We start from the raw sequence: 13,711 nt of genomic DNA, 5'->3' as shown, positions 1-13,711 counted from the left end.
GGGGCTGCTCACACTGGAACTGCTTACTTTGGGGTTGCTCACACTGGGATGTATCTGCTCATGTTCACACTCCTCACCCTGGGGTTGCTCACACTGGTGTTTCGCTGGTGTTACTCACACTAGGGTGGCTCACTTTAACACTGCTTGTGCAGGTATTCATACTGGGCTTCTCATACAGGGCCTGCTTACATTGGCTTTCTGTCTTTATTTTGAAGCTTTCTGTAAGTTAAATTGTTTTGCATTTTTCTTTTTAAACAACAAAACAGGTCATTGTCTTCATGAAATATTTTTGCTCAGAGAAGGGATGTTTGAGCGGATTCCTGATATAGTTGTATGGCCAAGTAAGTTGTTTTAACTCTTTGTATCATTTTAGTATAGTTTGTTTCTCTGAAGAATTTATTTAGTTTTAATATGAATTAAATGAAGGTAATGAAACCTAGTTTTTCTTTGCATGAGGGAAAAGTTTGAAAGAACATTGTAGTTTGCAACAATGCATTTTGAGGCATTCTGTCATCTTAGTTCCAGATGTGGAGATAGTTGTTTTCTTTTGTAGTTTAGAGTTTCACACAAGTGGAGGAATGCATACTTATCTATGAAATCTATTGTAGTTGTCTTTAAGGATTTTAATTATATGGAACGTGCCTGATTTGAGGTCCATCTTTCAGGCAGGACCCTTTACCACTGTGACTGTCAAATAGTGTGGCTGTCTTTTGTTTCCTTGCACTCATGTAGACTATATTGCCACTGGTGTGTATGTATGTTAAAGTCAAAATTTCTACTAGCAAAATTAACTTAGTATGCTAGTGAGAATCCTCAGAAGATAGTGATACTTGCTTTATAAGCCCAACAACCTGAGTTTCATCCCTTGAATTTGGTCCTTGAAACCTACATATAGGTGGAGAGAGAACCAACTCCACAAAATTGTCCTCTGACTTCACAAATGTGCTTCCTATCATGTACACATGCACCACTAGCACTAACAATATTATTATTTTTGTTGTTGTTATTATTGTTATTTTAATTGAGGCTAGAGAGAAGGCTCATGGCTTAAAAACACTGATTGCTCTTCCAGAGGACCCAGGCTGTATTCCCAGCATCCACAACCATCTGTTAACTCTAGTTTCAGGAAATCAAACATGTCTTCTGGTGTCTGTGGGCACTGTATAAACAAGTTATATGGACATACACACAGGCAAAACCCTCAATACACATAAAATAAAATTGAAAATTAAGAAAAAAAGTAATCTCACTTGAGCTGGGTGTCATGTATTCTTGTAATCTTATCATCTGGATGGCAGAGGCAGAGGGGTCAGGAGTTCCAGGTCATCTTTGGCTATGCTGTGAGTTTAAAATCAGCCTATTTCAAAAAGCCAAATCCCAAAGCAAATTCTCCACGTAGTTAGTCTTTATGCATCATCAGTGTGCTACATACCAAATTATGAACACCTCAGCTAGGTACTGAGGATAAGAAGTTGAGAAAGAAAACCCCTGTTCTCAAGTGCAATGAGATTTAGTGAGGGAGCACAAAAAAAGTATATAATATATTGGATAGTGCTAACCATTAGAGAGAAATACAAAGACGATACTGTATAGGGTGGGTGGTGGCAGGAGGGAGTGGTTTCTGATAGCACAGTCAAGGAAGACTCTTAAATAAGTTAGTTACAGTCATAGAATCCATTTGTTGTAACATTTTTTAACAGATACTCTTCTGGTGTTTCTTTAATTATTCTTAGTCTACCTCTCTGTGTCTGTCTGTCTGTCTGTCTGTCTCTCCCTCCCTCCCTCCCTCCCCATGTGTGTATAATTAGAGAGAGAGAGAGAGAGAGAGAGAGAGAGAGAGAGAGAGAGAGAGAGAGTGTATGTGTGTGTGTGTGTGTATACCTGTGTACATCCATGCAGAAACCAGAGCAGGACCATTGGGGATCTTTCTGTCTCTTTCCCTTATTGCCTTAAGAGAAGGTTTCTTTTTTTTTTTTGGTTTCGAGACAAGGTTTCTCTGTGTAGCCCTGGCTGTCCTGGAACTCACTCTGTAGACCAGGTTGGCCTCGAACTCAGAAATCCGCCTGCCTCTGCCTCCCTAGTGCTGGGATTCAAGGCGTGAGCTACCACCACCTGGCTAAGAGAAGGTTTCTCATTGAACCAGAAACTCAACATTTTTGCTAGGCATGCTGGTTACTGAGCTCTTGGATCCATCTACCCTTGCCTCCCATCCTCCCAGTGCTGCAGTTATAAGTGTGCATCCATACCTGGCTTTTTACGTAGGTGCTGGGGAATTGATCTTAGGTCCTTATGATTGCAAAGCAAGTGCTAGTATTCATGGAGCCACTTCATAACCATTGTCTATTTTACACTACCAGCAGTAAGCTTTATAGGTTTAATCTGAAAGCCTAAAAATAAATTTGATTAAAACTTTCAGCGAGCCTGCAGTTTCTTGGTAGAGTATGTCTTTAGCATATGCAAGGTCTCAGGTTTAATCTCCATCAAATCACTCTACCCCGGAGTGGAACTATATACAAAGGCTAAGTATTTACAGCTTTATGCAAGCTGAGATAGTCAAAACATTTGTAAAACAAGTTCTGTGCTTATGTAAATATGTATCAATTTGTTTTTCCTAAAACTCTTTTTTCTCTTTTAGGATAATACTCTTTTAGCAGTTAATAGTACAATTTTTTAGTTTCCTTGCCTCAAAACTTTGTCTTCCATGTGATGCAAGTTAAGTAATCCCTGCCATGTTGCTTCCTCCTGTCCCCTTCATGTCCTAGTGCCAAAGACAGCTGGAGTAGGACCATCTTACTTGACATACACTCTTCCTCAGTTAGAGTTCGTTATTTAGATAGCTCTAGTTATATACAAAGGAAAAGAATTTGTGTGCTACTCTAGTTTGTGTAAGATTTTACTTTTTTTTTTTTGGAATTAAGAAACAGAAGTGCTAAAATTAATGGGTGAAAATATGTGAAATATGTTGTTTGCATAGTTTGAATATTGGTATATTTTTAAACAGGAAATAAAACATCCTTCCAGTAGGGTACCTAGCTGACAGTACCTACCTAACCAAAGTTAAGATTATGAAAAATGAGACATGTTTTTGGCTATACTGTGCTAAGAAAGGCAGAGCACCACTACTGTGAGGTGCTTACCAACTGTTTAGTCTCTGTTTAATCTTAGGGAAATAAACTAAGAGCTTTGTTTGAAATAACTGCCTAAAGTTCCTCAGAAGTGTCATTGACATGAAAGTCAAAGAATCAATGTGTGATTTCAGGTTTGACTCTGGTCCAAAAAGGGATGTTAGTGGAATATTAGAGGAAGGACTATAGATTGTTTTGTCTATGTTATTTGATGGTTTTCGATAATTAGATCTTCCTTGTATGAGATGTTAATGTTTGGGAATGTGGCATGAAGTACATTTGTAATACTTTTTCTTAAGTCTGAATTGTTAAAAAGAATCTTGTTTACAGCCATTTAACATGGTATGAGTAAGTAAGGAAAAGTTAGGTGTTTAAGAGCTTTACTGTCCTTTAGTTTGTAATAATATGCAGATTTTATTTATGTACTTATAGTTAATATATTTTTCTTTTTCAACAGCATGTCATGATGATGTAGTTAAGATTGTGAATCTAGCGTGCAAATATAACCTTTGTATCATACCAATTGGTGGTAAGTATTGTGTTCTTCAATTTTATTATGATTAAATTTGTCCTATTTAAAATATTTGTATTTTTATTTATATGTACTTGAAAACAAGCATTTTGTGATTATAATATAGTAAATGTAAAAACTGGTTTACATGATCCTTTGTATTGTAAATACTAAGCTGCTTGAGATGTTGTTTACCTCTAATTCATGTCTTTTTTTCTGTATGAGTCATAGGTAAAGATGGTTTTTAATGCTAAATAAGAAAATGTTCATTTAGTAATTAACTTTTTAATCTGTATGTATGTGGGGATCCTTTTAGTTTTTCCAGGCACCCAGTGTCATCTCTGGAGGAGCCGAATGATCGTAGAACACCTAAGAGAATTAAAAGTTCACTAGTACAGTGATGGCTAGTCAGTGCCTCCGACTATGAAAAGCTAGCATTATTTTTAATCATAAACTAAGTTGATCTTTGAGTTTTTGTTGTTGACTGCATGATTTTAATAAGCCAAAGGAAATTACCTTCACTTTTATTTTAAGATGTAGTTATTATATTTATTTTATTTTTTTAAAGATTTATTTATTTAATTATATATGAATACACTGTAGCTGTCTTCAGTCACACCAGAAGAGGGCATCAGATCTCATTACAGATGGTTGTGAGCCACCATGTGGTTGCTGGGATTTGAACTCAGGACCTCTGGAAGTGCAGTCAGTGCTCTTAACCACTGAGCCATCTCTCCAGCCTGTAGTTATTATATTTAGATGACTACACTGTAGCTGTTTTCAGACACACCAGAAGAGAGCATCATATTCTTTTACAGATGGTTGTGAGCCACCATGTGGTTGCTGGGGATTGAACTCAGGACCTCTGGAAGAGCAGTCAATGCTCTTAACCACTGAGCCATCTCTCCAGCCCCCAAGATTTATTTATTTTATATATGTGAGTACACTGTCACTGTCTTCAGACACACCAGAAGAGGGCATCAGATCCTGCTACAGATAGTTGTGAACCACCATGTGGTTGCTGGGAATTGAACTCAGGACCTTTGAAAGAATAGTCAGTACTTTTAACCGCTGAGCCATCTCTCTAGCCCCTAACCTTCACTTACTGTGTTGGCATTGGTGAATATAGATCTCAGTAACTCTAGGAGTCTCAGACTTTCTCTCTAACTGATACTTCCCTTTAGTTAGTGTACAAAGGCACCACAGTGCCACTTACTGTGATTTTTTTCTTTTATTGAAAATGATGTTATAAGCAAGTGGTGGTTTCCAACCACAGGTACTTGCACTTGCAATTGGCAATCTTACCTGGTGAAATTAAGTTGATGTATATAGATTACTTCTTTTCAGAGTTGAATTCCAGAAGTTTCTTTTCCACATAGACTGTATGGAAATAGCAATTAAATTTTTATATTGATATGGGATGATTGTAGTTAAAAACTTAAAATATTTTATTCTTTGTTAAGACATTTATCCTATGACAAATTATGTTAAGAAGTAGGAGCATATTGTTTAAATACTTCAACATATTACTTAGCCTATTTTACCATAACTTTTCACTAACGAATATGAAAATTTGCTTTTCAAAAGTATGATCTGGGCATTTAGTTTTTTTTTTATTTGAATTTATTAAAGCTTTTTGCATAAGACTGTTACTTTAATAGAAAGACAATCATGTAATTATGGTAGGAAGAAGTTGATGGTACGTTTAGTTGTTCAGGTCTTGTCTTTTTTCTTTTAAGCTTCCTCTTCACAGTGATCATTAGCTTAGATCTTTGCTAATTATGTTTTTGGAGTTCTACAAATTGCTAGGGCTTTCCATGAGTGTGTGATATCCAGGGATGGAGCCATAGCCCATTGATTTCAGTTCCATAGTAGTCTGCATTTGGCATTCAGCATAAAATAAAGGTGAGTTTGTCTTCAGTGTGTTAGCTTTTGCAAAGCAGAAATAGGTGTCAGCACTAGCAGGCCCATTTGTGTTCTATGTACTAGGAATTTGTTCCAGAAATGTAACAGGAGCAAAATATTTAAACATAAAGTTTTTGTTTCCTGTTTTGACAGGAGGAACAAGTGTGTCCTATGGCTTGATGTGTCCTGCAGATGAGACAAGAACAATAATTTCTTTGGACACTTCACAAATGGTATATGATGATATTCTTTCTAATTATGTTTTCTGTTTAAACATTGTTTTCTTAGTACTGTATTTTAGCTGCATGTTCAGGTGATCAAAAGCTAAGTTTCCTTGTTCTGTAGTGCTAAGTCAGCATGTAAATTGATCATTTGAGAAGCATGATTGTAAAGCTTGAGACAGTGGATAACTTGATGTCTGTTATTGTAAAAATAATTATTAGTTATAATGTGAATTTGAGTAATGTGTACTTACTTGCCTCCCAGACTTAAATGGATGCGTTTGCACTTGCTGTGGATGGGTGGAAGAGCTCTTGTCCTTACAGGGTTTGAGAGCTGTACCATGCTAAGGTTTTAACCTAGATTGAATTTTACCTTCATACATTAGTGGTAGTCCCACGTAGCAACTTTGTGTGAGTTTTTTAATTTGAATTTTCTTTGAACAGCAAGGTAGAGGTAACTGTGCCTATGCCCAGAGTGAGCAGCTATCAATCCTTCATTACATTTGTTCTCTTTTATTTTCTAGAACTTTTAAAAACAAATCTTTTTTTTTTTTTTTTTTTTTTTGAGACAGGGTTTCTCTGTGTAGTTCTGGCTGGCCTCGAACTCAGAAATCAGCCTGTCTCTGCCTCTCAAGTGCTGGGATTAAAGGCGTGTGCCACCACCACCTGGCTAAAAACAAATCTTGATGTGGTACTTTGTACCTATTTTGTCTGTTTCTTTTTTAAAAAGGTCTTTTTCTCATTTAACTACTGTATTTTTATCACTCTTGTCAAGTCAAAATCATTTTTCTTATGCTAATTTATGTAGTCTACACTTATTTTTAAAGGTATCTTTATGATAGTCGATTAGTTCTAATGGAACTCTAGAAAAGGGCCTTGTTAACTTTGATGTTTCTCTTTAGGTCTCATTTTATCTGAACATGTACTTTCCTTCTTCCCAACATGACTGACTTTGAAGAGACTAAGTTATTTGTAGTATGGAATGGCACACTGCTCTTCCTTGGTGTCCTTTGACTATTTTTCTAGGCCTTGGATATATAATCTAGTAGATTTCTTCCTCCTTTCTTCTTGCCTCCCCTCTTTCCCTTTCTTCGTGCTTCCCTCTCCTCCACAGAAAGCTTATCTTATAGATAGATATGGCAGTGTGTTCTTTAAAATACACTTAATTTTATTTAAAAATCAACACATAAAATTGTGTATGCTTTTGGCTTACCATTTTGATACATGTTCTTGTATCCTTTGTGGTGCCAAAGATAACCTTGAACTCCTGACTCTACTATCTCTACTTTCCAAGTGCTGACATACAGGTGTGTCTCATCATGCCTAGTTTTATGTTGTACTAGAGATTGATCTTCGTGTGGAGACAAGCTACATCCTCAGCCCCTGTTGTTCTGTTGTCTTGAGTTGTGTAGTACATACTGGATGTAGCATAGGTATATATTTTTCCCTTAAGTTTTTCTATCAAAAAGATGTTTCAACCTCAGTGGGTGCAAGACATATGTTAATACAAGTATGTAATTACCTCAAGAGCCAGTCTATTGATGCATACAGTGTATCTAAATTATTATCTGAGATTCCATCAAATTATTAAATTCTTTGTCTTTTATTCTACAGTTAAATGCTGTGGTTTTAGCTGGTATAAGACCCAAAGGTTGACTGTGTTATAGTTATATTGAAATTGCTATTGTCTTGTAGTGTAATTCTGTTTTATATACTAAAGCAAAATACATTAATATGTATTAATGCTTACTATACTCTATAAAGCAATTATTTATGTGTGTTAAATTTTAGAATTTTTGTATTTTAGAATTTAGGCAGTCTACTAATTTTGTATTGTCTTTTGCATTTTTCCGCTTCGTTTTTAACTAAGTTTATGTTATTATTAAGAAATGGAATATGTCAAACATACAAATACAACTTCCTTGGTATTCAAAAGAAGATACACATATGTAATATGTATATGAGTATGGTTAACTAAAAATGCTACTGCCGGGCAGTGGTAGCGCACACCTTTAATCCCAGCACTTGGGAGGCAGAGGCAGGCAGATTTCTGAGTTCGAGGCCAGCCTGGTCTACAGAGTGAGTTCCAGGGCTACACAGAGAAACCCTGTCTTCGGAAAAAAAAAACAAAAAAAACAAAAACACAAAACGCCAGGAAAAACATTTTATTGATAGTTATTTAGTAAGTGCAGTTATTCCAGAAAGTATCCAGTCCCTCTTTCTGTTCCTGTGAGACAGGAACAAGATCTTATGTTGCCCAGGCTGACTTCAAGCTTACTGGGTAATTGAGGATGACGTTGAACTCCTGACCCCCCGCCTGCATCTCTGGAAATGGAGGTGTGTACCACCATCTTAGCTCAGTTCCTGTTTTGGAGCATGAGGCAGGAATTTGTTTTATTTTCTACACATATTTCTGTTTTTTTTTTTTTTTCCTTGGGATTTTTTTTTTTAAGTACAGAGATGCCATGAATTATATTTAAATATCTTAGCAGTTTTTTTTCTGTCCTATTTTCTGATTCTTAGACATGATTGTTATGTTAACTGTAATGCAAGTAGATGTTTCCTGTATACTGTTTTCTATGTGGAGTATCTTATTTATTCCTTTAGCAACTCTGTTATTATACATCGCTACTGTCTACATTTTACAAATGAGGACGCACTAACACTAGATAGTTACTAGATAGCTAAGCAATGGCATTTGGCTTAATGTCAGCACAAAGAGGAGTGTATGTTTCTGTCCAGTGTAGCGTATTGTACTGCTCTTGTTGCAGTGTCATGGTGTGGAGTAAGGAAAAGGGGGGTTACTTTCCTTACTTCTGATTACTACCTTGTTACTGAAGCTTTGAATTTGGAACTTAGGTATTTCCTAAGAAAATGTTAATGGCTCAAAGGAATGAGACTTCCTTTTCTTTGTAACAGAACCGGATTCTCTGGGTTGATGAGAACAATCTGACAGCTCACGTAGAAGCTGGAATAACAGGACAAGATTTGGAAAGACAGGTATGTTATCTCTTTAATTAAGCTTTTCCAAACAGTGGTATTCTGTGTCTGAAGGAATTACCTTTCAACAATATATTGTTCATTCAGTAAATTTGCTCAGTTTCTGTTGTAGGCTGAACTGAGAGTACAGTAGTGAATGAGACACGATCTCCTACCCTCAGGGGCCTTATATTGGGATAGAAAATTGGAGAAATAGACAATGGATGATTCAGGCTAAGTAAGACTAAGTTTAGTGTGTTTGTGTCATCAAAAGGGGACAGGTAGGAAGGACGTGGACAATTATATACATAGAAGCTTGACATTTAAAATGAGACTTTAATAGAAGGGAATGAATAAGAACAAATTATATATGAAAATGCCATAATGAAATTCATTATTTGGCACAATAACTTTAAAAATAAGATAAAATGAGACTCGAGAATGAGTCAGAGTTAGGAGAGAGGGGTTCAGGTGCAGATAACAGTCCTGTGGAAGGAGTGTGTACAGGAGCTTTAAGGGTGGCATTTTTTTTTGGAACCCTTAATCTTTCTACTCTTTCTCAGTATTTAATGTTTTTAAAGTTTCTGTTTATGGATTCTAAGCAGGCAATTGCTAAAATGAATTGATTCTTGGGGGGTTGGAGAGATGGCTCAGAGTTTAAGAGCACTAACTGGTATTCCAGAGGATCTGGGTTTAATTTTCAGCAGCAGTGTGGCAGCTCACAACCCTCTGCAACTTCAGTTCTAGTGAATCCATCACCCTTTCCTGGCATCCATGGACATTGCATGCATGTGGTGTGCACACATACCTGTAACAAAACACCCATATTCATAAAAATAAGAATTTAAAAAAATTGTAAAAATTGATTTTTAAACTTCTCAAATATGGTCAAGATGGTTGTAATCCAGTTTTTATAATCAAAAGTTAGGAGTTGTGATTTGTTGGTTGACACACCAGTCACTTTATGTTCAAACTAGACTATAGAGTAGTTTGTCCCTGAATCTTTTTAATAAGACACAGACAATGTGTAGTTGTTGATTGTATTTTTATTTTCTTTCCCTATTTTTTGAGATGTTTAAAATTGGCCTACTTATTACTGATGCTTGAAAAATTTCTTACGATACTGAGAAAGGTTTTTGAAATATTAATAGTTTCACTTATTAGTAGTTTTTGTGAAATTGTACATGGAAGACTTTAGCAGACAGCAAATACCGACAGCTGCTCAACTGAGGCCGCTTACTTACCCTTCATGGGTAAAAAGAAATTATACTTGCTTAAAATTGTTGAAGAATTGTCAGAGATCTTCAAACAGGTCAAGACTTTATATAGTGAACATAAAGGACATGTTTGAATTTTGATAGTCAATGAAAGACATCTAAAAGGACCTGGATTAGTTCACCATTAACTTGAATGAGAGACGTTATTGGCAGCTATTTTCTTTAATAACAAAGAATGGCCTTTTGGGCTTCCAGTTTTATATCCTTTATTATAGCATTTGATGTAGTATTTTAACCTTTCCAAGTTTTCCTTCTTTTTTTTTTAAGATTAGAAGTAAAATTCAAGGAACATGTCTTGTTGGAATTTAAGTGATATTTCCTCCAGGAGGTGCTTCTGAGATTTCACCTGCTAGTTGGTGTCTCACTGACACAGAAGCACCCAGGCGTGCAGTGGCTGCTGCAGGCTGGCAGCTGTCTATGAGATCACTCCTCCTCAGACTCCGTGTCCTTATTTATACTGCAGATGCGACAGCCAGCTTAAACTGTCTGTTCATTCCTCAGAGAAGGTTTAAAATGACACAAACACAGGCTGAGTAGCAGATATTAATCTCTAGCTTCTAAATCACACTGGAGTTTAGTATGCTTAAATGTTAAGGCGTGTCACTTACATGCCAGTTACAGATTTCAGAATTTCTTTAGGGGTTTATTACATCTTTGGTGACTTTTTAATTTAATAATCTGAGGATATGTGAGCTTATTTTTTTTTTCAGAGATAGCATCATTAATAATTTCAGTTTCTTGTTTTGTTCTTGTTTCAAGTAGCCACTAGTCCTTCCTGTAAATTTCAAATTTAGATCTTAGCTGTGTGACCTCTGGCAGGTTACTAACGTTTTTGCATCAAATGCATCTGTTGCAGCAGCCACTGCAGGCACGGGTGCTTCTGTGTCAGTGAGAGAAATGGTGATGATAGTGCCTCTCAAGGTTTCTGCTACAACAGAGGACATTAATAATGTAACTAACACATTTAGAACTTTGTCCCATTAATTTCTATCAAACATTATTTACTTCATTCAGGTACACTAAACTTTATTCCTTTCATAGCTGAAGATTTCCAAACTTATCCTCAGTGTGGATTTTTTTCCTGAAGGGTAGTTAATCATATCCAGTTCCTGGCTGTTCTCTTTCCTTGCTTGTCTAACAGAAGTTGCAAACTCAGCAGTATAAAAGCTGAAGTTGGGATGAAATTTGCAGTGGTCTCTCAAATATCGATTATTTTGTAGCCCCCTACCCCATCTGTGTTACATCTTTCTGACTTCATACTTCCCATATCCAAGGCCCAATGCACAGAAACTGTTCTTCCAATAAACTCCCTTTCCAACATGGCTGCTAAACTTGGAGAATCAGCATTACAAGACTCTTTAATTATCACAGAACATTGATAAATCATAATTATAAACAACAAATACGTGTCACATGTTCAATCATAGTATGGATCATTTTGTATATGGCTTATTTTCTAACTGATATTATATTATACTATATAGGGCTAGACTGCCATCTTTCAAATTAGAGAAGTTTAAGTCTGAAGTTTCATAAACTTGAATGTTTATTAAAGTTTTAGGAATAGTGTCATAGCAGTCTGGCCGCCTGTGCTGGCTAGTTTTATGTCCAGTTGACATAGACAAGAGTTGTTTGAGAGATGAGAACCTTATTTGAGAAAATGTCTCCATAAACTCAGGTTGTAGGCAAGCCTGCAGGGCAATTTCTTAATTAGTGGTTGATGGTTGAGAGCCCAGCCCATTGTAGATGGTGCTACCTCTGGCCTGGTGGTCCGGGGGTCTATATGAGCAAGCCAATAAGCTTTTTGAATTGTGAGTCATATATTTTTTGTTTTATTTTTCTAATGGTTTCAGTAAGATGTAGGTATCATAGAATAAGTTGCTGTCATTTAAAGTGTACAATTTGACACTGAATGTTCCTGAAGCACCAACACCATCAAGGTGACAAGACAAACCCCTGCTTAGTTGCTAATATATCTTAGGGATTCATGAATTTTTTCTTCTAATTTAATAAAATTGAGAAAGTAATGTCAATATAGATTGACAATGGAACTAAGGAAGACATGTAATACATTGGTAATTTTCATTTTAATCTTGCTTATTTGTCATTGGTTATTAACCTCTTAAATATATTGAGTATTTAGTGAAAAAAGTAACAATTGATGTTCTTTCAATTCTGTCTTCCTAGAAGCAAAATTAGAAAATATAATTTGCATTGATGGCATGTGAATCTAACAATTTATATTTAAGGTTGTGAATTACAACTTTCACGCCGTACTTATACTTTGATACATGGGTACAAACATTGCTGACATATTCTACATCTCTGCATGACTTACTTGAGAAATAAAAGCAGTTGCTACCCTGGATGACTCTCAGATGGTCAACACAGATTGATGGGCTTGAGTGCAGGCAACAGTGAGCGTGCAGATGGTGGTGTCTGTACCATTTGACAGGAGATGACCGAGACTCTGAAATGATTCCAGTGGAATGGCTTTGGTGTTGTTGCAGTAAAGGGCATGCATTCAACCTCAGGTGCTGTACAGATGGTGAAGCCAAGCTAATATAGAAAAATGAGAAACAAGTGACTATTTAATGCACAAGAATGCTTGGTCCACATCACAAGTAAATGATGGTATTGCATTTGGGAAGCCTAGCCAGATGGCTGTACATTAAAACACATGACTCCTTGAGAGAATTAAGTACAGGCAATTTGCTCAGATTTTCTGGAGGCCTGCTGCATATTATATTAGGGTAGGGGAGAATAAGAGATGAAGTGCTTTATTTATTGAAAGTGTTAGGTGAATTTGGCAGTTATTTAAGCATAATCTGATCTCCATCAGTATTTAACATGTCTCTTCAAGGGGTTAGGGCACAAGGAAGAGTCAGCTGGGCTTTAAAAACAAAACAATGTGAAGAGTAGTGGTTTTTTGGCCCACACCTTTTAAGTTTTATGAAAGTTTTCTACTAGGCAAAAAAAAAAGGTTTTCTTTACAGGTTTTAATTTGTCAAAAATACTAGAAACACATATAAGGAATTGAATTGAATATGTTGAATGCTGTGTGAAATGGGACCATTTTTGCCAGTAAAATTTAAAATGTTTGCTTTGCAGCTTAAAGAAAGTGGTTATTGTACAGGTCATGAACCAGACTCCCTGGAATTCAGCACTGTGGGAGGGTGGATATCTACTCGAGCGTCAGGAATGAAGAAAAATATCTATGGCAATATTGAAGACCTGGTAAATGTATTTCTAGTTACTGTCTAATGATTAGTATTTAGAAAGTAAGATAAAGTACTTAAAGCCTTTAAAAATTAAGGATTGGATGGTAAATGTCTTCAAAATATACTCCTTTTGATTATAGTAATACTGATTGTGTATAGTAGAAACAATTAAAATATAGCAGTGGTCATATTGAAGGACACCCTTTTAAAAGTGACTCTTATTTAAGGTTTGTAGACATAGTATCTAACTTAAAAATATGCAAATAATGATTTACAAATTTATCAAGAGTTTAGGTTCTTTTTGGTGATATTGTTATTCTTGCTGTATGAGATTTTACATTTGCTTTTTCTGAAGGAATTCTTTTTTCTCTGCTGTACAGTTGAAGAACCTCACTGAAATGGTTCTGTTGAGTAGTTATATAAGCTGTCAGGTTTAACATGTGCCAGTCTTCCAGGAACATGAAAGTGTTAA

The 13,711-nt window shown here is 36.0% G+C and overlaps 1 protein-coding gene across 1 annotated transcript in view; it reads left to right on the top strand.

Moving 5' to 3' along the window:
- The window catches only part of Agps (alkylglycerone phosphate synthase), a 98,841-nt gene that overhangs the window by 25,618 nt on the left and 59,512 nt on the right, over positions 1 to 13,711 (top strand). Inside the window, exons 5-9 of the mRNA XM_028762899.1 lie at positions 267 to 341; positions 3,583 to 3,654; positions 5,695 to 5,774; positions 8,682 to 8,762; positions 13,130 to 13,255. Coding sequence (XP_028618732.1) covers positions 267 to 341; positions 3,583 to 3,654; positions 5,695 to 5,774; positions 8,682 to 8,762; positions 13,130 to 13,255 — 434 coding nt within the window. The remainder of the gene's footprint in view (positions 1 to 266; positions 342 to 3,582; positions 3,655 to 5,694; positions 5,775 to 8,681; positions 8,763 to 13,129; positions 13,256 to 13,711) is intronic.

Source organism: Grammomys surdaster, unplaced genomic scaffold (assembly GCF_004785775.1).
Source record: "Grammomys surdaster isolate TR1022 unplaced genomic scaffold, NIH_TR_1.0 136, whole genome shotgun sequence".
Classification (NCBI taxonomy): domain Eukaryota; kingdom Metazoa; phylum Chordata; class Mammalia; order Rodentia; family Muridae; genus Grammomys; species Grammomys surdaster.
Note: the sequence above shows the minus strand (reverse complement) of the source record. Positions and strands in the feature narration are given on the sequence as shown.